The sequence below is a fragment of the Hylaeus anthracinus genome, unplaced genomic scaffold (assembly GCF_026225885.1).
Source record: "Hylaeus anthracinus isolate JK02 unplaced genomic scaffold, UHH_iyHylAnth1.0_haploid 11997, whole genome shotgun sequence".
NCBI classification, from domain to species: domain Eukaryota; kingdom Metazoa; phylum Arthropoda; class Insecta; order Hymenoptera; family Colletidae; genus Hylaeus; species Hylaeus anthracinus.
The window spans coordinates 3,467,768-3,495,711 of record NW_026534344.1 but is presented as its reverse complement, the minus strand read 5'-3'; the positions used below and the strand labels follow the sequence as shown (position 1 = coordinate 3,495,711).

At 50.9% G+C, this 27,944-nt stretch overlaps 1 protein-coding gene across 1 annotated transcript; it reads right to left on the bottom strand.

Moving 5' to 3' along the window:
* Positions 1-21: 21 nt before the first annotated feature.
* LOC128889438 (protein pangolin, isoforms A/H/I/S-like) lies at positions 22-27,809 on the bottom strand. Its single transcript, XM_054147080.1, has 4 exons — positions 26,236-27,809; positions 26,064-26,142; positions 6,367-6,470; positions 22-289 (listed from the first exon to the last, which is right to left on the bottom strand). The coding sequence occupies exons 1-4, from the start codon at positions 26,383-26,385 to the stop codon at positions 173-175; spliced, it is 450 nt and encodes a 149-aa protein (XP_054003055.1). The 5' UTR covers positions 26,386-27,809; the 3' UTR covers positions 22-172.
* Between the last annotated feature and the right edge of the window lie 135 nt (positions 27,810-27,944).

Sequence of the window (27,944 nt, the reverse complement as noted above, 5' to 3'; positions counted from 1 at the left end):
TTCCAGTCCGTAAAGGTTGACGGTTCTCTAATCGAAAAACATGAGAAGACCCAAGATAAATATTCGGTGCATCGTCACGATCGCTATTCAACCTAATTGAGGAAGCAGAATTCTTCGTGTACGGCATCACAAAAGCGACGACTCTCTATGCTTCGTTTCGGAGGCTTGTCGGTCAAGATCGGCTGGCACCACGATGACGTCTCTCGGTGAAAAATGACTCGACTCTCGAATGGTGGACGCGATGCGGGCGAGGCATCGCGACCGAGGAATTCCATCGCTGGCAAAGATCCTGCAAGAAAAAAACAAGATCCGACTCTTCCCACGAATTCAATGCCGCGAGGAAGTACCGAACGGCAACCGTATTTCAGTCCAACGACGCGGGAATTGAAAATGAAACGGAAGAAAAACGGCTAGGAAAAAACCGGACAAAAAGGAAACGGTGTTTCACAGTTCAAGATAGAGTTGGGCTCGATCCGAATTGTAGACCGTAACCGAGGAAGCAGCCGCGAGTAGCGGAGTTCGAAGCAGTTCCTCGAGGAGAACTAGGCTCGAGCCGGCTGCAGAAAACGAGCTACCCAATATGGCTAAGAAAAGCCAGCGAGCTCTCTTCCCACGAGCTAGACTCGCAAGGACTGATTGGCAAACAATTAGCAAAGAGGACGGTGCTCGCGGTGCGAGAAGGGCACGATGAAGTACTAAACACGGGATAGGCATGTATCGCGCGAACATCTTTGCTCGTGCACGATACACCTTCGGACCCTTCTACCACCGACCACCCCCGCCGCCGCCCCCTCTCGCGTCCTCCTCTGCCGCTCGTGTCTCAAAACAATGAGAACAATGCCGTTGGTCTTCCGCCGGAGCGGACAGACAAAGCCCCGTTCCACGACAAAACCATCCTCGCCATCGTCACCATCCTCGTCGTCCGCGTCCTCGTCCTCGTCCTCGTCGTGGCGAGCCTCTGGCCCGGCCAAGGAACCAGAACTGCTCGCCACCAGCCACGACACAAACCGAGGGAGCATTATAAGCGTTCTCTTAATACGAACATTTTTCGCCGCTGGTTCCGTGTGACGTACACGTACACGATGGACCAGAGAAAAAGAGGAACGAGAGGAGCAACAACAGCTATGTGTTGCTGCGCCCATTATATTGTTTTGAATTAAGCGCGCCGTGACTGGTTGGCTGGGCTGTGTTTTAATATAAGGGTTTTAGATTTCACGTGCATCCACCGACCCCAAACCTCCACGTTTCTCCGCACCCCGCGCCGCAACCCCCAGCAGGTCGTCGCGTTCGTAGTTCTCCATGCTACGTCGAACCCCTGTCCTCGCTCTTTTTCTCTCTCTCTCTCTCTTGCTCTCTTCGCTTCTCCTCGCGCCCCTTCTATCCTCTCCTTCTCCCTTTTCCCGCGAAACTGCGCTCCGATACGCCCGTTATTTTCAGCAACCCCGTCGAATCGAGTTCTTTTAAATTGGTGGGACGTTTGCTCGTTTCCGTGCGCGTACAACACGTACGCCCGAGCGTCCCTCGGTTTTATTTTCTTTTTTTCTTCTCTCTCTCTCTTTTTTTTTTACACGCGTTCGTTTTCTCTTTTCTCTTTCTGTGTCGCGCTCGCGCTCACGCTTTTCTCCATCCCGTTGTTTTTTGACGGCTGCACGAATTCTAGGCATCGTTCCTTTGTCACCGCTCGCTGGCGAGTGTTGTACCTTCTCTCGCCGGAGGAGAAACATTAAGTCGATGCCACCGCGAGTTCGACAGAGTCGCCGTCGTCTCGGAATGTTAGCGCGCTAATGGCGACGTTGCTCGCGAACAGCCGCGCGCGGTCCAACCAGCGCTCCGGATCAATTGTTTCTGCACCATGGTTTTTGCTATGTCGTGGATTGCGTCGAGGAATGCCGGTAAAAAAGGTGTCGATGCTGCGGCGAACGCCGTTTTATCTAATAACATCTCCGCGGTGAATCCCGAGAATTCCGTTTATTTTATCACCGCTTCTTGCCACGTATCGTCGCGGAGACCTTCGATCGATCGACGCGCAAAATAACGAATCTCGTCGTCAGTGATACCCTCGTCTGACCTACCCTCGAGTAGTTGGCACTCGGTAATTGTTGTCGCAACCCCACGCAATTTACAACTTGCGTAAATCGGGAAAGTATTCCGAACGGGTACGAAGTTGAAAAGAAATCAAAGAGAACGTTCACTGAAAACCACACGGTGCAATTTGCTCGTGATTTCCCAAGAATCCGTTGGCGGATTCTTGGTCACCTAATTGCCATTTCACGCGCGGTCTTTTACCGTGAAAGACCCCGGCCACGAAACCTCGGTTGATGCGCCTCTCAAAGGCGTTGCCAAGGCACTTTGTATTCCACAAAGAGCACTGGCACGGAACACGCGTTGTTTAGCAAATTGTCGTTACCGCGGTGCTTGATCAGCGAAGATCGCACCTGCGGCCCGAGCACACCGCTACTTGACAGTCGCTCGAAACGTTTCGATCTCGTGACGCTGTGGCCAAACAGCGCACGTGGTCGAGATAGCGCGTGTTCCAACATTCCTTGCAAACGCGTTCAAATCGCTGCGTCGAATCGTTAACGAGCCTTTAATCGCCACACGGGACCCTCCGGAGCTCGACGAACCGAACGCTTTTTTCTTTTTCTTTTTTTTTACGAGCCAGGAATATTAATTTTTGTTTCTGCTGCTCGCGAGCGTTGTGTCGAGGTTCCTACGGTAATCAGTTAAAAATGACCACCGCTCCAATTCGTAACGAGCGTACGGATCGTTTACCTCTATCGCATTCGTGCGGTTTCTCTTTACGTAAAACTCGTGTCTGTGATTTTATGGGTTTTATAAAATGATTTTCATTCAAAGTGACATTAGAATGCAAAAATTGCGGAAACTGATACGAATCTAAGCGCTGATTAGGAAGAAGCAAAGCGTGGGAGCCGACGCGATACTAGCAAGGGAGTTCAAGAAGGTTAAACAAACTTTCCAAAAATTTAGCTGGCGAATGGGCAAAAGTGAAGCCGCACCTACAAATCCACCTGGTGCGAATAAAATATTATTTTCCGTTTCTGTATTGCGAGATACACGCGTCCGATCTCCGCGCTCCGAGGGAAAATAAATGACCTGCATCGCCAGGACTCCTCGTTGAAGCATATACGAGATTTATTATATTCCAACGCAGTAAATGATTCAGAAGTGTTACGAGAACGACTATCGAGTACTCGGCAAGTGTGCCGTAACCGAGGTGTATTTAAAAAAAAAAAAAAAAGAAAAAAAAAATTCTGTAGACTCTACTCGAATTTATACGAAATTTCTCGTTTCGTTGTACGGAGAATTCCACCGGGCAAAATTTCCGAAAGGGGGAGAACAGTAACGATCCTGTTTGCAGCCTGTTACTCCAAATAGCATATCTGCGGACTTTCGGCGATTAAGGAAAAGAAAAAAGTAAAAAAATAACAAGCAATCCCAGAGGAACAATGGGACCACTTAGCGATCGTAGATCCCCAAGTAAAAAGAAGAAAGAAATAATCACGCCGGGAGCGTTCCCATTGACGTGGTCTAGCGGTTCTATTTCGAAAGATCGACCGCGACAGGCAGACCGATTCATTCACGAGCGGTGTTTGTAGTCGGATTTCGGGCGAAACTGCTTTCGCGCCCATTTCTGTTGGAGGTAAGCGTACGAGGGTCAGCCGAGACACGCTCGTTGTCGGAAATAACGACATAATGACATGGTAGAAGATGAGTGCCCGAGGTAGGTAAATCCAAGACGAGGTACGAACCACGCGAGCGAGAAGGAAAGAGAAACCAGACTGGATGCCCTGTCTGGGTAAGGGTATACATCCAGCGAGAAAGAAGAGGAACGAAGAGAAAGAGAGAGAGAGAGAGAGAGAGAGAGAGAGAGAGAGAGAGAGAGAGAGAGAGAGAGAGACCTGTGCTTGTGTATAGCCGCAACGAGTCGGAAGCGTTGCTGGCCATCGCTGGGTAGACCGGTGGTTCATCAAGTTCCGAGGAGTTGAAGAGAGCTCAATAGGCACTCTCGAGTTCTTAGGCTACGTCACGCAACCCTTTATCGGCGACTCGGTCTAATTTTATTTACGGTTCATTACCGTCAGCCAACGACCAGGTGCGATCCCATTAGAAAATTCATGGAAAGTGCATTGGCTGCCGGTTTTCTGGAATCGATGCTCTTCCCTAATGTACGAACGAGTTTCTGGACAATTATAGCCGCGACTGGACGACTGCGAGTGCTGACGATAATAGCACCACCTTAACTCTTTTAGCGGGAACAACTTTTTGCTGGACTGTCGTTAAACGGGGGATGCTATTTTACACTCGTCGACGCACTCTATTAGAAAATTTCCTTCTTATTACTCTATCTTATCTTGGATGGTACGTCGCGCGTCTTACAGATACGGGAATATTAATAGAATTGCTTCTCCGATCCACGATTATCGATACTTTCTCGTTGCTTCCAATTAAGCAATGGAATTATACGCGACATCTCTTGTGCCGTGTAAACAACTTTTTTTACTTCTTCTCGATAGGTTCTCGATAGTCTTGCCCACGTGTTTAAATAAAAATAAATGGAGCGACGGTAAACGATACTCGCAACGTTTCGAAATTTTCTAAAACGCAACAGCGCGACACGGAGATCAGCCACGCTCTCTTTAACACCGAATCGGCCCAATTTTGCCCACTATTTAGCGACGCCCATGCTTCACCGCAGTCAAATTAGCCGTCTGTACAAACACAACGGCGTGGCGTGCGTGTGCGAGCATGTACGCTTATACGCGGTCTGCGAATCCATTCGGCGCAACAATACCGCACGTTCGCGACCGTGTGCACGTGAATCTGCAAATTTCATTCATCCCGCCACGCGGGAGAAAGAGCGAGAGGTCCTCTCGGTTTTACCCAACCGATGCAGCTTTTTTAATCCGTTCCCGACATCATCGACCGGCGCATCGTCGCTTCCATCATTTCCGATTTCACGCCTCTTCTCGTTAAATTGCTATTTTCGCGTGCATTCGATGCAGATCATTCGCGAAACAAGTTGCTCGCGAGTACGCGTAGCCTTTTCGTTGTGCTCGATAAACCAAGACCAAGAAAGCACGACGTTTCTTCCTAGAACTATGCAAAGGGAGGAGAGTACAGTTCGCCCGATATCCGCCAGCTTCTGCTACCTAGAGGTCATTTACCCGTCTCACGTTTACAAGTTCATCTCGCAAACTTGCTTGTTTCCGTTCTTTAAAATACTGCTCACCTGTACGTACGGGCAGCGAACACGTAAGAATCTCTTAACTAACGAGAGCGGAGTAAGTATGACGCAAATTCACCAGCACTTCCTGCGTGGAATGCGAATCGAGTTTGTACAGCTGGTATTATTAGGGGAATGCGCTTCAAATCGTGGAATATCTATCCGCTGCAGAACTCTAAGAGGCGTGGAGAGAGATAGAGAGGAGACAGTTAGCACGGATCGCACTCGACCGTCGAGCGAATGCCATTCGCGTAATCGCCGATAACGCTAATTGCGCGTCTGACATGCTGCGAGAGATATCCTCCCTCTCGTTTCATTAAACGTTTGCACGTGGTCGAACCGTAGTCGGACAGTGTCTACGATGACATATACCGACGGGAATGAGACTACAGAAGTTCGCAATCACGGAAAACTTCGATACGTACATAAGACCGGACCGTCGACCGAGGCGTTAGCCTCCGCGTCGAACGCGATTAATTATTTAAACGCGCTCGACTACGCGCGCATCGCGGAAAGAGAAACAATTCTAGTGCCGCTTTCAGCTGCACTTTATCATGGGCCGCGGACGCGCGAACGTTCGCTCGTAAATAAATCGTGAATCCAATTTGCGGGCATCATAAATCAATACCAGAATCACGATTCAAAGGGTGTACAGAACACCTCGGAGTCGGAGTCTTCGCGAACAAAAGCGGTGCTTGCAACGAAAGTGATCCTCGCAATTACAGTTTTAATAGGATCGGGAATACTTTGCTTATCTTTGCAAAGTCCTCGTCAAAAGGATCGATGGAGTAACGTTTTGCTTCGCGACAATTTTATACTCCAAGACTGCGATACTTTCAATTCCCTTTGTTATTCCTATTCGTTCGATTAAACAGGCTGTTCGAAACTCATCCGGTATTTCGTTGGCACTATTTTTTACTGTTCGCGTGTTACTAATCATATTCAACGAGAACAGTGCCTGTGCAATTGCGTCAACCTAAATATTGATTACGAGTCGCGTAACGCAGAACCTGCTCCGTTCATCGATACCAGCAGATATCGAGCGACGCAGATTCGCTACCGTCCTTTTTTGCTCGGGGAGCGTAGCAGCGTCGTTATAAAATAAAGTAATAAACACTCACCATAGAGACAGGAATGGGTCCTCCGGCGCCATTGGGGTAGGGGTACGGCGAGACGAGGTAGCCCATGTTGAACGACGAGGTATGCGGCGTCGGATCCACCTTACCTGTTGGCGGAACAAGAACTCGTAAACATCTAATTCGACGAACAATTAAAAAGAAATGTGTCTTTCTTGCTAGACACAGGAACGTTAAACGGAGGGATTCGTAAACCCGAAACCTTGGCTACCGTTATGATGTTGGTTCGTAGCGATCCAACAGGATGACTGTTCAGTCGGCAATTAGACTAGGACGATTTTCCCGATTTGCAGCCTCCCCTGGACTATTACGTCTACGCGAAACCAGTTTCGTTTAACGGACTTCATTCCGCTGTTCGCGTACTCCAAGGAAAATCTTTCTCGAAAGCGCACGAGAATTTGCTCGAAGGATACTAGAAACGATACGGATCGTTTCGCGATGCAACCTCGACGTCCCTCGCGCCCCTTGCCCGCATCGGAGTCTGTCCTTTAACGTTCAAGACGGATGTCGATGTTCGAGAAACCATTCGAGTTTATCCGTTCCGCGAAACTGGATCGCGGCGAGCAACAAGAATCCGCACGAAGGACTCTCCGAGTGATACCGATCATCTTCGCCGGGCTGCCGCCACGGCGGCAGGGCCGCCGTTCCGATCCGCTCAAGGCGAATCCTGTCCCGCTGGAGAACCACCACCACCCGAGAGAGTTACTCCGTTCCGCGAAACTCGACCGTTTCGAGAGGCAGAAACCTGCTTTCAGGATTCGAACCGATAAGTATCGTCTCCCGATCTACCCAGGCCAGACCGAGTTAGCATCACCGACCGCGTCCCGGCTAGATCTTATCACCGAGCCAACGAGGATCTTTAGGTGATCGGCAACGCCATTATTCCGCGGGAGGAAAGTATCGACGAGAGATCCCCGGCACGGTAGCCGACGACAATTTCGCGGTCGTGCGTCGTCGCTATCGAGTTAGCCGCGATATAGATTCACCGTCGCAATAACGCTCGAGAACGGAGCGATACCACGGCTCGGTAGTGGCTAACGGGCGCGTGTGAAAAATTCACGAGGGTTATTGCGCCGAGAGCGGAGAACACCGATAAGTGTTTCAGCGAGGGCCGATAGTCGCGGTCGATCGTGCGCCACGCCTGAACATTATCCGCGACGTAACACCTGACGCTATAGCGCGGAGACGCGGTAAATCCGAGATTGGCTCGATCGAGGCAAGAAATACCAGCGAAGCTCCGTTGATTTCTTATCGTGGCTCGAAAATGGGTCGTAATAGCGGCGCAACGAACCGCAACGAAAGCCAACGCGAGCGGAGTGCTAGCGGTAAACGGTGATAAATCAGCCGCGTAGCAGCGAGCGGAGAGCCGCGTGCTTAATTAATACTTCGGCAGAGCGGTTGCACGCACGCGGGTGCAGCCGCCGCCGCCGCCGCCGTCGCCGCGTTGACCGCGCGCACCACCGACCATGAAAGAGTTAATTCTTCGTTCGAGGCTCCTCTCCGCGATGATCTCGATCGTCCCCCGACGCGAGACCATTGACCTTTTCCGAGTAGCGAGACACGCAGCACTCGTTTGCCCGAACTTATTAAGACGCGAACGAGCCCGCTCGGTCGCGCGACCACGCGACGAGCGAACCGTACGCATCGGCGCAATTCACACGACTGCGGACGATTAAATTGTCAGCTACGCGACTCTATAAATAACACGACACACGCACGTATGCCGCGACATACCCGTATTTCCCCGGAATCGCGCACGATCTTCGTTTTATCGCGACCGCGTCGATGAAAACCGTCCTGCGTGCGAATGTATTTCGCCGCGGTGATCCCGGGAGCAAATAGGCTTCGCTTTTAATGAAAGTTTTATCTGTTTACGACGACGACACGCGCGCCACGGGATTAACTTGGCGCGTCTCGCGATAAACGTGTCGCTGAATCTTCGGCGAATTTGTCCCGGGTATTCGCGCGGCTACAGTGGAGCAAACGCCCGAGGAGCTGGCCGAAACCAAAGAAAATGGAATTCTGGAATTAGAACATGATTCCAAGGATGGAACGATGTATAGCCTACGCGAAACCTACGGAGAAGAACTAGCTTCGTAGAGCCAAGTAATTTGAAAAAAGAAAGCTTGGTTGACCTCGAGAAAAAGATCCTTGACAAAACCCTCCCCGACATTATTTAGTCGAACGGCAAGAAAACGTTGTCCCGAACGGCAGGCTCGTTCCGTCCGTTTACGAATGCATATCCTGAGCGCACATGTGCCGCACACTCCTCGCGCCAAAGTTTATTGCCAGCAGACCCTCTCCTCCTCGACCCTTCGGTTCCCTCCGACCTTTCCATCACGATCAGTGCGCCTCCTTCTCCTCCACCTCCTCCTCCGCCCTTTCGTCCTGCTGCGTTCCATCGGCCTTCCATGCAGCGAGTTGCACAGACTCAAAGTTCGTGGCCGTGTTCACTCGCTCGTCCGTCTACGATCTCTTTTTCGCTCCTCTCCTGCAGGTTTGTTTACCTCGCAGTCTTGTTGGAATAATACCTCGGGACGGTAATTATAGATACCCCGGGCGCACAATGCTCGACGAGTTCGTCGCGCGTTTGCCACGCTGGCGATTGGAAGGAGGCTGTTCCTGTCCGGAAGACCGAGAATTTCTGGCGTTCTTGGGGTTAGGTTTACGTTTGGTGCACGTGGCGGAAGGTGTATGATAAAAAAATCGCTCGCGATCGCGATATCGGCGAGTCTTTTTCTTCAAAAATTTACAGAAATTTCGAGTATTCTAAACTAACAGCATTCTAACGAAATTCGTAGCGCTTCGTAAAAAGAGACAACGGAGGAGCAACAAAAAAAACACAATTCTCGAGGATCGTGCACGACGATGGGGCTCCGCGCAATCGTCCAGTCTAGCAGAGAAATCGCGGCTATCCGCAGGGTATGTGCACGGGTTCTTAAACAATATCCGCGTCCCGAGTTACTCGCGGTTCTGCATCGACGATTCTTGGAAAGGCGCCATTAGAACAGAGGAGGCAAAGAGCGGAAGCCGCGAGGAGATTATTATGGATTTGCATATGTTCCGAGTGCCCTCGATTTCGAGCCGAGAGTTCTCGCGAGCATTGTCTGCTCCGAGGATCATTTTCGTTTGATGGAAAAAAAACCGCATACACGCGCGCGGGCGCACAATGGGGCGCGGCTCTATTACAAACGATAAATCTATCCGTTCTCTCGGGTTTTCCCCTGCAATCCGTCGCTGAGAGGACGACAATGATCATCGCGGTGTGCGATAACGAGGCGCGGGAGGCAGACTTCGTTTGTGACCGCGATGACTCGACGGGATAAAAGAATTTCGAGCGAACGTCGCTGCTCGATCTCGAAAATGTTCCACGCGTTACTGATAACGGAAACGTGTATCCATCCGATGTTCGAAAATCGAGCGCGGCTGCGCCGCTCCGATCAAATGTCACGGGCTTCGAAGAAACGATGCTTGTACGATGTTGCAAGGTGGCACTTACGGTGGATGCGGGAGGAACGCGTCAAACCCCGATCGTAAAGTCTCGACGGTCCCGGGTCTCGAATCAGGCCCGGAATCCGGGGCTAAAAAGGACACAGGAGCGAAAGAGCGTGCCGTTAATGCTATTATGGGCGAGCTTGTGTGTACAGCTTGTTGTCGGCTGGTAAATTACTATAATTGTGAAGTTCCGGCGATTTTTAGATTAGCTCTGGTCCATCAACGCTATATGCCTGCCTACCGACCTGCCGACACTGCACCGCAGAACCCGGCGGTTCTCAAATTCACGCCCGCCCGGTTCTCGCGATCGCTTTTAAACTTTGACTACTCGGAAAAATGCGGAATCGAGGAAACAAATATAATTTACAAATACTCTACGGAACCTCGAAAGAACGATCGATCGAAAGCTGAAAACTTCGAGGAACGGTGGTCGAGTTGGGTAAGCGGGTTAGAAAAGCTTAACCGCGCGACCGTGTTTTTCCATTTTTCCAGCAACGCGAGGGAAAAAAATTTGCCACGGACACGAATTAATTCTACGAATCGCTGCGTGCCAGGAATACGATTTCCTCGACAGAATCATCCGCAGAGATTTATCGCGTTCTTCCGTCTCCCACGGGAGAAAACGACGCGAGAGCGAAGGGGAAAAAGGACCAAGGATTACGGCACCCCCTCTTACGGTACCAAAGGACCGTACGGATTCCTGCGGAGACCGGAGGCCAAGGCCTATTGGCTCGTGTCAATAGAAATCCGTGCTTGCGTCTCTCGACCGTGGACGTTCCACGACCCCTCGATGCGGGGGGCCTGTTTCTCGTCGAAAGGACGTCGGAGGCGAAAGAGAGAGAGAGGCACCGGAAAGAATTTTCGTCCCTCGGGCACTCTTTGTGCAACAAGTGCCTCGCATTGGTCGCAGATGTCGATTGTTTGCAGCCAACGATTTTCACAGAGGACAGCATCCTGTGACGTATAGACATGTTTCGGTGGCAAAAGATGCGCTCCTAGAAAAGGAGTCACGCGAACGGTAGCTTCGTCGCGAGTTAAAAGTCCGTGATTCCAGGATATATCTGGTAGTCTCCCGTACGAAACGTTTACGAAGCCGCTGATCGCGGGAGGAATTTTTTAACCAGGATATCTCGGCGATCAGGCAGGCGGAGAGGTCCGACAGGGCGAACGGCTCCGAGAAATTCAGGAGTCAGGTTTCTAGCACGGAAGAGACGCTTTTGGTGAAACCTCGAAACGGGAATGCGTGGCGGCTTGTAACCTGGTGACCCTCGACGCGGGAGGTCCGTGTAGAAGAAATCAGAGGGTACGAGCGGGGGAGTAGACGATAGAGCCCGAAAGGACACCCAGAGATTTCGTCTCCGAACACGCTTTGCGCAACAAGTGCCATGTCGCGGTCACGGCGTGCTTGTTGACTCTGATGAATTTCCCCGGAAATTTGTGTCCCCTTTGTCGGTCGATCGATGGAACCAAGCGGTTCGAAGGGTCCAGCCGTCCCGTGCACTCAAACCTCCTCTTCGCGATTCGAGCGCGAGCGGACGACCGTTTCGATGAAAAGCCACGCGAAAAGCCGCGCTACAATTTTCACCGGGTCGTGGCTGATGTTCATTATAGAAAGCGGACGATTATTTATCAAGCGAGGCGAAGACGGAATCTCATTACCGTCCCTGCGGATTTGCATAATGTAAAGGCGGCCGGGCGAAACTAGTTCCCGCGACGACGTTCGCGATGAAAGACGGTCGGAAAAGCGCACGTGCGCCGGATGATCCCGAGACAACGAAACGGGTTTCCGCCGTATAAAAGATCGGCCAAGTAGGCGCACCCTAGTAATGGGACCCTGGAGAGATTCCTGACAGGCCTCGAGGCCAGACCCACTGTCACGTACTCGGGGCCTGCGACGTGCTAGTTGGTTAGAATCCGAGAGAGCGCGGGGCTAGCCACGGCCAACGCAGGGATCGATGCGATCGAAAGCCCTCGGAGTCGTCGATTCGGTCTGGATTCCGAACACGACGACTTTTGTACGACGAACATCGGGTAGAGGTCTCGTCCTTCGAGAGATCACGTATCGCGAGACGCGATTGAAACCTACGATTCCATGGTTTTTCGAAGAAATTACAAAACTCAACTGGACTATTGCGAGGAACGAGGTGCGTGTGTCCCCCTGTTTCGGCGAATTTCTCAAGGACCAGGGGAGAGTTTTCTCTTGGAGAGTTTTCGAGTTCTGTCATCGGCCCCTGCGAAACCGCATACGAAAACTCGGAGCCCCGGGTTGACCGGAGGTCAAGTTGGAGCCAGCCAAAGGAGCCTCGTTGCAATCTCCCGCGCGGAACGAGGGTCCAGAGCGGGTGGAAGAGAGACGGTCGTGGAGGAGGAGACACCGGGGGCCTCGAGGCAACAGACCTACTGCCGGGGGCCTCACCAGGCACATAGGTGGTTTTGACTCGGCGCGGTCCCCGACATGGCAAGTCCCGCGCGAAGGAAAGCAACAAAAGAAGGAGAAGACGAGGAGAACGAAAAGGCGAAGAAGAAGATGGAAAGGAAAAGAAGGAACGAAGAGGAAAGAACGGAGCCTGGGTCTGCCTGTTTGACCGCCGACCGACTGGCTCTCTCTACTCGCTCGGCTCCGTCTCTCTCGTCCTCGCGATGGGCCCTCTTCGTTCCTCCAGGTCGGTTCGGTTCGTCTCGTCTCGTAACAAGAGACGGCGCGGACAATGGGTGCCGTGCCAGCGCCTTCTGCCAAGGCTGCTTTGGCCAGTCCGCGCAGCGATTCGAAACACCATCTACGATTGCTGGGAATCGCCGAATTCCTGGCTAGTGTCTTCTGGCCATTTCTCGCGGGCTTCTTCGATCCCGCTCGATTCGAGGAAAACGTTGGTTCGTTCGAGGACGATTCGCTCGAACGAGATCGTCACCGAACGTAAACGCGGTGCACGCTGCGAGTCGAGAGTCCGCGAATATCGGAGCAGACATGCTACTCCGAAACGATCCAGTCAGGCACGAACGTAACCAGCTCGCGTTTGCACGTTTTTTCTCGTTTTGACGAGTTTACGAGATGCGCGCGGCGCGTATTCCGCTCAAGAGATCAAGATAGAAGGAGAGTACGAGAAGAACGCGGTAATAACGCGAGAAAGCGGAGCGTTCTCCCCCACCGTCCACGGGCGAGGGTTTTACGATGGTAATGGGGCGAGATAAAGCCGAGATAACCGGGTGCGCCTTCGGAAGAAAGCGAGAGCGTGACGCGAGTCTACGATAACGGTTAAAGAAGGAAAGTAGCCGGCCGTTATTGCTCAGCGATGAGTTTTTAATCGGCAGAGATCTCTTTAGGCCGATCAAAGAGAGCCAAGCTCGGGGTTAACGTTTTTCCTTATTTCCTGGGGCGAGTTCCGACTAAGAAGAGTCCGCCCCCTTGCTCATGGCATTCGCGCCAACGAAATTGGTAATTCAATCTTTGGGTCTTTTTATTCCCGGCAATTCCCGCTAGAAAAAAAAAAGCGGGACCAACCGAGAGGACCGGCACGTTCGAAATAGAAAAGATTTCGAACGTCCGTACACCGATTAAGCGACGCTCGCAGTCCATTGTTCGAGAAGCGAGGACCCAGCCTGCCTGAAAACTCTGTCCACAGAGCTAAACGAGACTTCGAGAAGATCCGTGTCATTCGAGACACGATTTCTTCCTCGTATCGGCAAGAAGCAACGGAGCGGCGATCGGACGAACCGATTTCGGGTTTTTGGCGGGACAGGGAAATGATCGCGAATGGCGGTTGATTTTTTACACACTTTTGTTTTGTTCGTCGTCAAAGCGAATCGACTGGCTCGCGGTCGTATACGTGGCACACAAAAAAAAAATACGTTTCTGCGTCGAGTACCGTTCAGTCGGCGGTAATTTCCAGAGAGAAATAAACTAACCGAGAAATTCCTCGGAGCGTGCACGCGCAATATTTTCGGTCCGACGACCTTCCAACCGGAAAGGAGCATTCCGAGTTCTGCCAGCATCCATTCGCGCGGCGATCTTGGTACCACGGAATCGAAGACCAACGAACACGCTCCTGACGCGATACTCGCCGCTCGAATTTACGAGGCGCGGGCAGCCGTGGCGGAGGCCAACCGAGATATTCGAACGAGAGTGCTCGCACGGCCGGATAATCGGTTCGAGCGAACGTCCGTTAGCTTTTTTCCTTCTGGGATTACGAATCGCTAAACGTGCGAGAATCCAAAGAGTAGGAGCGAACTCGTTTGACGGATTGACGGGTTTAAAACAAACAAAAGAACGCGAAATTCGATGGAAACCCGGGTGGTCGGAATCTAAGGTGGCAATCATCATTACGAGTTAACGAGCACGCAAACGCACACCTGCCGAAGTTCGCAGCTGTGCGCCACCGTGTCTCGCGTCGCGATCGCCCTCCGTCAAAATTCGCGACGTTCCTGTCAGCGTGTATTTCCCGCGAAAGTTGCTCGGTTCGACATCGGGGGGATAAGTACGCGTCGAAGGGATCTCGGAGAGGTTTCGAAATCAATTTTTCCGCGTCCGAAAGGAGCGTGCGCGTAGCACGAGGGAGAGACAGCTCGTATCCGAGCACGCACGAGTAATTTATGCAAAAGTGGGCCCTTCTCGTCGAAACGAGAGTGCGAGAGAAGCGAGGGACCGGAGGACTCGGCAACGTCGCAAAGCTACGAGTAGCCATCGGTCCCATGGTTGGGGCCTACGGCCCTGCGTTCTTGGCCTCGGGCTGGCTGCGGAACGAGTGTAGGGAGAGAAGGGGCCCCACTGGGCCCAAGTGTCCACAAAGAGGGGGCAAGAGGACACACGGGCACCCACTCTTACCAGGACTTTTCTCTCCCTCTCTCTCGTTCCGTCCGGTCCGCCGCTTCTGTTTCTGTTTCTCCTCGCTTGTGTCTCCTCTGCCCTCTCAATTCTTCCCTTTTTCTCATTCGCTTGCTTTCGATCTCTGTGTATCCGTGCGTCTTCGTCCCCTCTTCTTTACGCGCGTACGCGTCCACGTTAGTACCAGCCATATCGGTGAATTCTCGCTCCGAAGCGATCCTCTCGACCATCGACGAAAAGGTGGCGAGCACGGTGACACCAGGACACAGAGAGCTCGGTCGTCAGTATCGCGAGGTGCAAGGATAACAAGGCGATAAAGTCCCAAATTAGGGGCCCGCTTCGACGGGCGCCACGGGGACGTCCAGCGAGTCCGACGGGTATTAGAATCAACCGGTATCGAGGAGTCGGTAACAAACGAAATTTCAATTGGAATTTTCACGATTCGCGTGAACCGCGAACGAAAGGAAGTCGTAATTTCGCCGTTTATTTTTCAATCGTCGACTCGCGCGTCACCGAGACGACAATGGAAGCGTAATCGGTACTGTAGAGGCTAGAAAAGACGATGGTCGGGCGTGGCACGTGACGCGTACACGCGTGACTTCCGGCATACCTCTTCGTCTACTCGGAAATAGATTTCCACCGAATAAATTAAACGCTTGCAAAACGATTCGCGACAAACGTAAGACTTCCTCGGGATCGACGCCCCAACGCTGAAAGGAGGACAAACTTTTAAAAGAGCGGAATTAAGCCTGAATTCTTTTTATCGCTTGGACGGGGCGTTATCTCGGCGCGGATAAGATTAGCGAATCCGTGAGCGTGAAACTCATCGGCGAGAACACGCAAAAGGACCTTCGCAGAGGCAGCGGCCGCGCGCGCGGACAAACCGTGACTAATAATCTCCCGGGGAGGCTTCTTCGTGCACGATAATTAATTTCCCAGATCGTTGATCAACGATCGGAGGGTTTTCTTTTTCTTCTCGCGTGAGCTATTTTTTTTTTTGCCCCGTACCTGCCGCGTGGGAGCGGAGTTCAACGACGCGCGTCACGGAAACTTTTTAATTCGATTATAATCGCCGGGAAGGACTATAGAGTCGCGACGAAAGACAACGTTTCCGAGAATGCTCGTTCTTTCGCGGATGGATCGAATCTCCGCGGCATGGGCGTCGGAAGAATTCCAAACAGAGGGACGATCGAGCGAAAATACCCTGGCACATCGGTGGTTCGTCTGGAACGATCTGCACGAGAGGACTTGGCGCTAGAAAGCAACGAATCGGACCGAAGCGATAATATCTCGCAAATATAATTAGCCGTTCGGTGGGTTATCTCTGGTTAATTTGCATGACCGAAGTCGAGCTTTCGACGCAACGCTAGTCAGCCCGGCGGAGAGGGACGGTCCTCTCGTCGACTGCCTCGTGCCACGTGTGCAGTCCAGTGTTTTCAGGTTATGTTCGACCGAAGGAAAGAGAAAAAGAGGAGTAAAGAGGAGAGAAGGGGCGGCGGCTGCAACGCGCCGTCGTGTACCGAAGTAGCAAGTGTCGGCCCCGTCGGCTACGCCCATATAAATCCTCGGTTACCTAGTCGCTTTACGAGATACAATTATTTACCGAGACCGACCGGCTACCTTATTTAGTCCTAGTTAACTCACCGCCGGATGGCAGAGGATCCGATCGATCAGGCCCTCTTCGCCATCCTCTCGCCTTTGTCTCAGCGCCGTATCACCTTTTTCGCGCGATCCTCTCCTCCCCCGACCCCTTTGTCATTCGTCCCGCTGCTTCCTGCTCTTCCGCGAGTCGTTTTGGTATACACCGGTTGGAGGAATCGTGAATCGAATACAGCGCTCGCTAAACGAGGCCCAATTATACCTCAAAGAAACTATGTAGATTTCCGAATATGTACCATTTCGATGACGTTTTCCCTCGGTTGTCCACGGTTATTAAACCCGGTCTCGCCGATTTCTGCCGCAAAACTATCTGTTCGCAAACAGACTCATCCTGAACGCGCAACGATCGCGTCGGGAAGGCATAAATTATTTCAACGCGTCCCGTCCACGCGACGTGTCTCGCGCGTTCAACCTATCGACGCGACGTATCTAGCGGGCGTTAATTGCGCCCGAGCAATAACGTTGTTGTAACGAGTATCGTAGCGCGAGCGAGTCGTGGCGTTCCGAAAGCGCGGCGGTGTAACGTTGCCGGTTTGCTCGGACTCCGCCGCTTGTAAATCATTCTCGCCGCTTAACCTGACATTAGCGTGACAGGGTGTTATCCGGGCTCAGTCATTTTAGCATGTGGTTAGCAGATGCCACTGGACGGAGCAGTTTCTTTTCCCTCCTTTTAATGGAACCCAGTCGTCGATAATTTTCACGTGTAAACCGCGCTCCTCCGCGAACCGTAGTTCGCGGGATCGGTCCACCTCCGCGTCGAGGAAATTCCTCGCGATCGACGACGACGACGACGACGACGACGACGAATTTCTCGATCGGAAGTCGAGCAGCTCGACGTCGTGCACCGAACGAATATCGTTCCGCGAACGGCCGAGCCTAAATGGCCGTGCCAGCAAAAGGGCAGAGTTTCGAAAGCCGGACTAGCTGCTCTAAACAAAGAGCTTTACAGCCATATTTATAGTTGTCGTAAAACACTACGCAGATTGCTAACCTTCGTTCAACGGACGGTCGTGGTCTCTCTCCCTGCGCGACTCGTTTCCCATCCTCCATCGGTCCTTTCTCGTTACTCTCTGCTTCCCTTCTGTCTCCCTTTCTCTACCAGCCGTCATCTTCGTTTCCTTCGCTCTTTTCCATTCCGTCTACTCGCTCCGTTCTACTCGCGCGAGCCTGACTCGTTCATCTCGCTCTTTCCGCTTCTCGTCTCGTCGCGTTCGCTAAACCTTCGCGCGTGTCCCTGTCGTTCCCAAACGTTTTCCCACTCGGTCGCTTTTCCTCCGTTCTTCGGCCATTTTACCAGAGGTCGCACCGAATTCTCGACGTTTTTCAATTCTTCGCGTATATTTCACGGAAGACCCTCGAGTAAACGCTCGGGTTTCCTTCGAGGAATCAGCCGAATCCGGAGGATATTTCTACGAGCGTGGCACAGGAATCCGGAAGGCATCTCCGCGAATATCGTTCGACGATCGCGAGCCACGGGCTCAGAATCCGCCAAAGTGGCGCAATTAACGGCCGTGGACCGATAGGAACGCGAGAAGGTTTCCTCGTTGCCGCTTTTTTTGCCTGAACCATCGGTCCTTAGAAATTTCTTGTTTCTCGGGGAGATACGCGAAGAGGGCCTCGACAACAGGTCGACGACGGTCTTCTGTGGCGTTAATTGACTGGAGGAGCCGTACGGTCGAACGACTTTGTTTGACGAACATCGTTTCGACAGAGCCTCGGAAACAGCCAGGACAAACCTGAATCGTAACCACGGGCCCGAGAGGGAAACCGGTATTTTCGGTGGGCATGCCTGATTATCATACGCGCCTCGTGCTTTTTCATTCTTCTGCGGTGGCACGATTCCTCTTATTTTCTTCGAAAATAAAACGCGCTTCGTAACGCTAATACGTTTATTAGGGTACCACGGGCAGCAATTAGATGATCGCTGATATTACCGAAGCGCAAAGTGAGTCGCGCTTCGCGAAGGAGCCCGATGGAATGCAAACGGCTCGAGTACCATTTAATTTCCATAAAACAGACACGAGAATGCGAGAAAAAAACGGTAGACGAAGTAGAAAAAAAAAAAAAAATGATGAGTCAATGCAAAAAACCTGATGGAATTCTGTTTGTAATTGAGTTTGTTTTGACATCGAAAGAGTTGACTTTTCAAAGATTTCAATTATCGAGGAGAACTCGGGAAGAAACACGTTCGAAGTATGTAATTTAATTAGGTCGCTCGTTTAATCACGCATGCAACGTTACTTTACATTTCCAACGATTCGTAATCCAAAACAGTGTACACAATGGACGATTCTCATCCTCCGAATAGCATTAACGTTTATCTGTGACGCAACTAGTCGCTGGCAAGTTCGCATATGTTTGCAACTGCCGTACCAAGTTATTCAATTCCCGCTATTATTAATCTTGTCAAAGTACACCGTTCCCCTGTAAATAACGCGTGCCGTACGTCGCGGCGCGGCGCGCGATAATGCGTGATTTCGCCACGCAACGTTGTTAAACGGCCACCTAAATAGTCTTCCTCGAAGCGGGAAGCGTTGCACGTACGACCGTTCGCGACGTTTACTCGGACTCTGAACGACGATGTCGTGAAGAAAAGAAGGTGTACAAGTTCGCGACGAAACCACGCGAAATCCTCGAGAACGTCGTTAGGGATGACCAAAGGGACCATGGTCGCCGATAAATCCCCCGCAACCAGGAAAATCACGTCGCTACGTGACCTCACGAGGCGAGATACGATCCCTGGCGAGAAGATTGACCGACGATACCGAGGGTTACGCACGGTGCGAACGTAACGGGCTTATCTTGTTATCGGTGTTGATCGGATCACGCGATTACGGCTACGCAGAGATTAGCTTCGGTAAAACGGTCTCGCTCGAGTTTCCAGTCATTTTCGCCGATTTCATCGGAAGAGCAAACGCGGAAACGCACGTGGTCGCGTGGACCACGGTCCTCGAGACGTGGATGTTTGTCCAAGTCGTATCGGTGTCCTTATCGTGAACCGCGAATGTTCAACATGTTTGTCGACGCACTCTGGCCTCCGATAAGTCTGTTGACCGATTCTCTTTCGATAGATGGGAGTACCATACGCGAACCAACCAACTAGACTACCAGCTGGAACGTAAACGCGAATCGTCGCGTACCTTCTCGCCTTCGCTAGCGTCGCGTGACAACGCGAATCAAAAGACCCACGTGGTCGGCACGTGTAGCAGGTCAGGGACCGGATCTTCGGTCTCCGTCGATGGCGGAAAGTAGTCGAGGGTGCCGTGTTTATGAACTTTACATTTATTGATCCTGGCGAGCAGTTGAGCGCGACGATTGACGAAACCAAGCCGAGCCCGCCGTTCAAGCGAAAGATTCGCGCGAACCTCGAAAAAGACGGATCCTTGTTTCCTCGGTTCCTTCGATTTCCAAACCGATTCTGCGAGTCGTAAACAGTCTCGAAGGACACGAATACCACGATTCACCAAAAATCGGGTGTCAATAATTTCAATTTATGCTCGGCTATAAAAATGTTTAAATCTCCGATCTCGCGCGAGAAACGAGCGTGACCGCAAACACTCCACCTAAAAGCAAACATATTTTCTGGACCCGTCTCGGTTTCCTATGGCTCCCTTCTCTTTTCTGCCTCTCGCTATTTCCGTGTGGCTGTTTCTCTCGTCTCCGTTTCTAGGAAAGCCGTTTTACAGGGAAATTTGTTTAACCGTTTACAAAGGAAGGTGCAAGCACCACCGCGGGGTGTAGTTGCCGAATCTATGGGGATGGGTCTGAGCAGGGATGGGGGCCCTCTTCTCGGGCAGCCTCTTCGAATGCAAGAAGTCCGGCAGGTAGGCTCGTTAGCGAGCAGGTAGGTAGGTAGAGGCGAGTCAGGGTAGGTGTATAATGCTGACTGTAGTCGGTGTGTCTGTATTCGTACACCGGGTGTTCCGCTTCTTCACGTGATCCGAGAAATCTCGTAAAAATCTTCGACAGTTATGGCTCCTCTGTATTCATCGAACTCGAGTTCTCGTTTAACCTCGCAGCGACTCTACACTCTTTCTCGACCCGTTCGTATTCGCCTTTTTTTTTCATAATAAATCATCGTGTGCAGTTTTGCCCTCCTTCGCACGCCACCGAAAATAACGTTTGCATTCCGATACAAAAATTTACTGCATTGTAAAATCGTGGACCACGAAAGTGTTGGAAACGTAAACGGAATACATTTGAATATTTACGAAATACGTACAGCATTGGCGTAGATAATTTGTCAGAATTCTCAATTGACTCGTCGTGACCAAATAATTAGCAGAACGTACTATTTCAAACGTTCACTCGTCCTGTGCAAATTTAACGTCGCTTAACTAAATACACGACGTCTTCCTCGTCTCCGATATGTATTCGATTCGTTCCGCAAACGCAAGGCCCTCTAATTATTTCGAGCTACGGATTAGAAAAAGCCAGCATCGAGTTTATTTTCGGTGGCACGGATTCCTCGTAGGATCGTTAAATCACGAATCAGCCGTGGCCCCTCCGGACCAGCGCAGGACGATAGAGGGCCGCGACCAATAATTTCGTCTCCTCTGTATTGCACCGGAAGTTCCGCTCGCCCCGTCGCCCGGCGACCGGGCTATCTATATCCAAGAATATTACACCGACACCCGGTATACGGTGCGGAGCGTAAGAAATGGGTGGGTTAACTCCGAGAGGAGGCGAAGTAAGAAGAGAAAAGGAAGCAGACTGAAAGGGCGAGCGAGATTCGAGCCGAAGGAACGAGAACGAGAAGGAACGAGAGAGGACGACGAGACAGGCGTGAAGAGGAGGGTAGGAGAGAGAACCCGCTTGGGTGCCATGTGCATTGGTGAGCGGATGCACACCGTAAGGTTCCGAGGGAAGGTATTCGGGCAAGTTCAGGGTGATGCAGCAGCGTCCCTTTCCTCTCGCTCCCTTCTTCCGACTCGCTCGCTCTCGGTATCTCGCTAATTCTCCATCGCGCACATATTCTCCTCTCCTTGTCGGGTTCACCGGATAACCCACTCTCAATTTCTATCTCTGTCTGGTACTCTTCCTGACTAACCGACTTTTCTGTCAATTTCTGGTCCTCTCTCTCCTTCGTTATCCAGAGTCTTTCCGTTCGTCTCTCTCGTCTCGTTTCCTCTCCTCCTGTGTCGACCCGCGCGAACCCACCTCCTTGCCCTTTCCGCCTCTCCTCGTGGCTCCACGGCCGGTATCAGGGCTGCTCGTTTCGTTTCGTTTCGTTTCGTTTTTCGTCTCTGAGGATAAGCCTACGGTACGCTCGAGGCGATCTAGGCGCCCAACCGCCTACACGCGAACTCGTCAATTACTTCGCACAACGAGACACATCGTTTATGGTTCTCTCCCCTCGGTCCTTCGCTCCTTCTCGCTCTCCTGCTTTTCTCGCGCCTCTCTTCCTCTCTGTTCCAACCACGGCCGAGCTGCATCCAGATATTCACGCGGCGAGGTGCAATCCGGAGGCGGAGGTAGTTTCCAAGTAGCGACAAAGTGTACATCGTCGCGGTGAGCCAGCGCTTTTGCAAACGCGACTGCTACCAAAGGATTTCGGGAGCTCGAGCCACGAAAAATCTCATCGCAGAGCGAGCTAAGCCAGTCGGAACGTGTCGCGACTTTCATTCGAACTCGATTATCTCCTTTTTCCGTCAATTTATTATTTAAAAATTGATAAACATCTATTCGTAAATACGAACAATCGAACATCCGCATCGGACGCGCAACGACAAGCGTTACTTTTAACAACGTGCGATAACGCCCCTCGTGAATATACTTGGTCATTGTTAGATCCACCGAGGCATGTCTGATAATTAGCGCTAGTTAGACCAGTGTATCGCGAACGCAACGAAGCAAGCAAATCTGGTGAATCTGATTAATCGCAATCCGAGATAACCAGCGAACACGGTTGTCAAGTCGACGGCACGCGTCGTCTGGTCACGCGAATTTAAAAAAATCTGACCATGGTCTCCGTACGCTGCGAAAAACCATCCGATCAACGTCGCGAAAAAGTGTCGCCGAAGTAGCAACTTCTGTTCCATCGGACTGTACGTCAACGAAGACTTAATCAAGATTGTTAACGAGATATGTATAAGCTTCGATATCGTTAAGAGGGGATTATCGGCTTTGTACCCGCAGCTAAACGAATTATGCAAATTTTCCAAGAAATCAATCCGCGAGAAATGCACGTCCAGGTTGTCGCGAGTAGAGATATTCGACTGCACGCATTAAAATTCCGAGGCTCGAAAATTGACACGCACACACGTCGCGTCGCGTTGTTTTTATTTGTGTGCAAAAATAATTTCCTGGCCACGGAAAGACCAATTTTAAACGCGTTCGTGTATTTCGAAATTACTCGGGAACCAGAGGCACACACGCATCACGACGAAACCGGGAGCCACCGATCTCCTTTGCATTTTCTGCTGTTACGCCGATGCATCGTTAGTGCACCTTCGGTTCGACGCACGCAATGCTGCTAAATTATAGCCGAAATTTGGAGCCCCGAGTGGCCTCGTGAAACGGAAGCAAGGATGCAACGCTGTAGGAATGATCGATGCAACAAGACGAAAAACAACATTCACCGAAAACCTCGTCGATCGAAAAACGCGAGGGGTTCAGCGACCGATCTTGGTGGAAATAAAAGGCACGGTCTAACGACCGTACAAAAGTACGCAGACCTTTTGTGGATACGAAACGCGGCAAGTACAATCTAATGAATGGGAAAAAAAAGACATCCGACGCATCGCGCGCCATTCAGAACCGAGGCTGCTGGCGGAAAACTAATTTCAGTGGACATAAAAAAAGGGTCCAGTGAAGTAATTGATGCCAAGATTAATCCCACCTCGGTCTCCTCTAGCCTTCCTCGAAGAACCATAATTAACCACTTAAGCGATTACGACGGACCCCGACGTAATATTTTGCACGTTCTCCAGACTGGCGAGTGCAACGAATTCTGATCCCCACGCGTTATTTGCGCGTAATTGTACGTCACAGAAAGTGATTTTCGTGTCGTGGCGGGGCTGCCGCGCGTCGCTACCGTTCGGACAAGACAAATTACAATAATTTAACACTCCACGGATTCGTTTACGCTTTTATGAAGCCGACTACAAACGAGCGACGTTTAACACCACGTATAGTTTCCCTAAAACACACCTCGCGTAAATATCAGTCTTAATATCTTCATTGTGAATAACAAAATACGATACCTACTACGTACGCTATATATTTTTTATATATTTTTATCGAAATAGATTGTGCGTTAATAACGGAGAAAAGATATTTTGAATACCTTGCCGTTAATTCTTTAAGTGCTAAACGTTTAATTCCAAAGTGTTCGAATACTTTGCCGTAAACCCTTGATGGGATGAACGGTGTTTACAACGAATTTTCATATTTTTGTTCCACGTTTCTTAAGTGGATTCTCAGGATCCTCCTCCCGCAGCACGAACACCAACAATTTAGTGCACAGTAATTACGGATTAAAATATATTTATCCCGAAACTAATAATTGCCCTCGACGTAAGTACACTTAATTTGCGCATAAGAAACAAACGATCCCCGAGTTGGTCCGTAACCGAGCTTAAATTGGCGATAAACTGTGGATAATACGACGGTCAATTTCATTTCAGCCGCGTAGAAGCTACCTACGATCGTTCCGATCGTTATTTCGAACTGTAAGCAATCCTCCAAGTACGTACGTTAACCGAATCGTGAGAAAAGACGCTCGAAGAATAACTAAAAAGAAACGGTTCCACGTATCCAAGGTGACTATTTCCCCGAATCCTTTCGAACTGTCTATTGTCGCATCGAGGCGTCGACGAGTCGTCAAAATCAAGCAGGAACGAAATGTAACTGGTTAAAGTGTTTTGGCAACACGGTGACAGCGTGTTCGCCGGCGCGACATCGATTTGTCAGTGACAAAGTCTATTCAGGGAGCAACCAGTGCCGAGAGATCCGGTGTTTCATTGTATACCGTCGGCTAACGAGTTACAATTTGTTTCAAACCTGTCGCGAGAATAACAGCGCTCCGCAAACTTCAGTCAATTTCCCTCGGTAAATTGAAATTAACTCTCCCCGCGGTTTCTCGCCGAAAACTCCTTTTCCCTCTTAACCATGTCGATTCGATCCCCCCCTCCCCCCTCTCCCCCGTCGCGCGATTACTTTCGATTCTTCCAGTACTTTTACTTGGTCGTATCATCCTTCGAAAAAAAAAAAAAAAAAACGCAACTACGAAGAAGGGAACAAATTCACTCTTTGCAGTACAACTCTGTCGAGTCTCGCTCTACACACGACAGCAAAGAGTCAAACGTGTCGGATACGTTGAAGAAAGCTTACGCGTTCTTCCGATGCCGTGAACGCGCTTTAAACTATAACGCGAATACAAGAATCACGAATCGGAATCTCCGTATACGACGAGGCATCGAGGTTTACTACGAATTCTCGGAACTATCGGGGGGGAGCTCTCGAGACCAACCGGGGGAAGCACTCGAAACTATTTTGCTCGAAGCGCTCGAAAAAAATACAGGAGTAAAAGGCGTAACGATCACAACGTAAACAGAAGCCATCGAACGTATTTCTTAAACGACACGTTGGCTCCCGTTATTTGTTGTTGTTTCGACGAACTTAACAGGCGTTATTCTTTGAGGAACCTTAGAAGAAACTGAATCGAACCCCTTTGTATACATACATTTCAATGGGACGCAAGGTCGTGCTATCTCCTTTTAAACCAAAGACAGCGTGTCTTACGTAAGACGTGTAAGAAACACTGTTTTAACTCAGATAGCACTATAAAAAATCTTCTCTCGTCGAAAGTCGACGAACAGTGGAACAATGTAAACGAACGCAAGCCCGATCCGTCGGAAACAGCGAACGGAAAGAATTCAACGGACTCGCACTTTCATCCCAACGTTCGCATCGTTTCATTTATTCGACTTAATCACGGTAGAATAATTACATTCAACTATTCGCGACAAACGTACGTGTATATTTAACGCGAGGAGATGATACACGAACGTGGCCCGCTGTTTTCAATCGAACCGCGCCAACAAAATAATCAAAAACACGCTGCCGAGTCGTTTCCAGCGATCTCTGATGTAACAAACTTTAATACAATGGCTGTAATCTTGTTCTCGATCGCCGCTGGAAACGGCATTGTTGATCGTGGCGCGGACAGAACGTTGAAACGTTCGATTTAGCCTGACCCGTGCCATCTAAATTATCATTAGTACGTAAAAGCGATTTGCCACGAGTAGATTACGTTACAAGATCGTAAGATAACCACCTACAATGACGTTAATTTATATGAATCAGAGCTGCCCCCCCCACGACACGCATATAATATCATAACACGTTATCAGATTTCATAGCCGACCAGCGATAAACGTCCGACGGGAGAATTAACGTTCGACGACACGACTTGTCGATCTCTCTGTTATCGGTGCCTCTATCGAATGTCTAAATTCGAGTTCCACGAATTGCTTATCCGTACGATTAGCCAAGGTGTACGAAGACGTTCCGAGTCTCGCGATAGTTTAGCAAACAATACGACGCAATAACCCGAACAAGACATGCATTTCTCGGCGTACGAGAGAGATTACCACTAGGCTAGATTTACGAGAGTCGGAACAAGTTACTTCTGGAGGTAAGATAGAACCAGTCGTGGTATTCTGTTCGTATTCGCGAGAATAGAATGGAGGAAATGAAGACTCACCGAAAACGGGGCTGAGGTCGGATCTCGTCGATGTCTTGCCCGTCGTCGCGTAACTTCCACCGGCGAGAGAGACCTTTTCCTGCAACACACATGCACGCACTTAATGCCGACGTCCTCAGCGATGCGACCAATTTGTAGAATTAAGAACGGTAACAAGGGGTTGTTGACGCACCTCAGATTCCGTGAGGTCGATGAGGGAACTTTTCTCCTCCGTGAGGTTCTCGGAGGACCTCTTCTCGTCCTCGCCCTCATCCTTGAAGACCTTGACCTCGTCTTCGCTGCCGAGATCATCGCCGCCGCCGTTGCTGCTCACGTGCGGCATTATTGCTGGCCGAGCGACGGCCACCGTCTTTCCTGTCTTCGTCGTCCACCGACTTAACGCGAGAGGTGTGTCCACAGAACCGATCCGAACAACGCGGCAATTTCAAAATCCGATCCTCCTCGCGTGCCGGCCGCGATACCACTGCGGTCGTGCGACGAACCACCGACGACAGCTTCGACGAGCGATCCGTCGGATCCGCGCTACTTCAACTAGACGACGCGCGTTACTTTCGAAGGACGTCACCGCCGGACACTCGCCCTTTCTGTCTCACCGTTGCCGCACAGAACAGACAATATACGTAATACGACGAAGCACAGAGAAACGGTTCACCGTCACCTTCGCCTCCACACCACCGTCGTCGACGGAGGAGGTCAGGCTACACACTTCCCCGAACCGGACACAAGAACGTTGCACCGACGAATAAACGCGAGACGAGTAATTAAAACGCACCACCAGTCAAAACACAACGATATATATATGTATATATAAATATATATTTCTCGTTTTACGACGTTCCACGACGGAAATTGTAACGACGCATGGCAACGGGCAAGGTTTAACAGCCGACGCTCGTTTTCCTCGCTTATTAACCGAAACGTAATCTCACCGAAGATACGAGGACCGCGTGGGAAGAGTCTGGCGTACAGGGAGGAGCGAAGGAGGTGCGTTATAGGCGTTTAAAAACGAGTGGACAAGGAGGAAGGAGGTAACGGTGAAACGTGATGTAGTAGGCAGTGTGTAGTTGGCAGACCGTGTGTGTCGGATTAGCGCGTAGCAAATTTCCGTGCGTCGTCGTGCTTTCTCTTTCTGTTTCGTTTCTTATTGCGTGCACCAGGCACATAGTCCGCGCGCCACGTATCCGTACGATGGTGGCCACGATACTTTGGCGAGCCCACGATGCTGTTGCTGTGATTCCGTGTGGAGATGACTGCCAAGTACACGCGCGACGAGTACGACACTACGACAACGGTGACGACGTTGTTGTTCTTGCTGTTGATGTTGACGGTGCACGCGCCGGACGGCCATCGTGCCCGTGATAAGGTCCCGAGGTGCGTGTTTCCGTATCTCACCCCGACTCCGATGGCTCGATGTGCTCTGCCTGGATGCTCGGTACTGACTGCCGGCCACGGTGAGCTCGGGCGGGCGGCTCTCCCACGCGACGACCAATCACGACGCCGGATTCACTGCCGCGGCTTCCCTCGCCGACGCGCCATATCGCCCCCACCCTCACCCCCCGCGAGGCCACGGCCGGCCAGTCATGGCAGGCAAGGCGGCGAACCGACCCCACCCGAACCTTCGCGAGCTCACCCGATTTCATAGCACCGTCTCCAACGACGTCGCGCCACTGCCGCCGCCGCGGCCGCCACTACCACGTCGCTCTTGAAGCCACCGCCGCTAGCAATCAGAAGAATGATACTGAATCAATACCATCGATACCGGTCCATAAATTACGAGTCGGTATCGAATACCACCGAACACACTCGATACTTTGTAAGTACTTTGTCGATTCAACTAAGTTTCATCAACAGTGTGTATACTTACGAACAAACTACAAATTC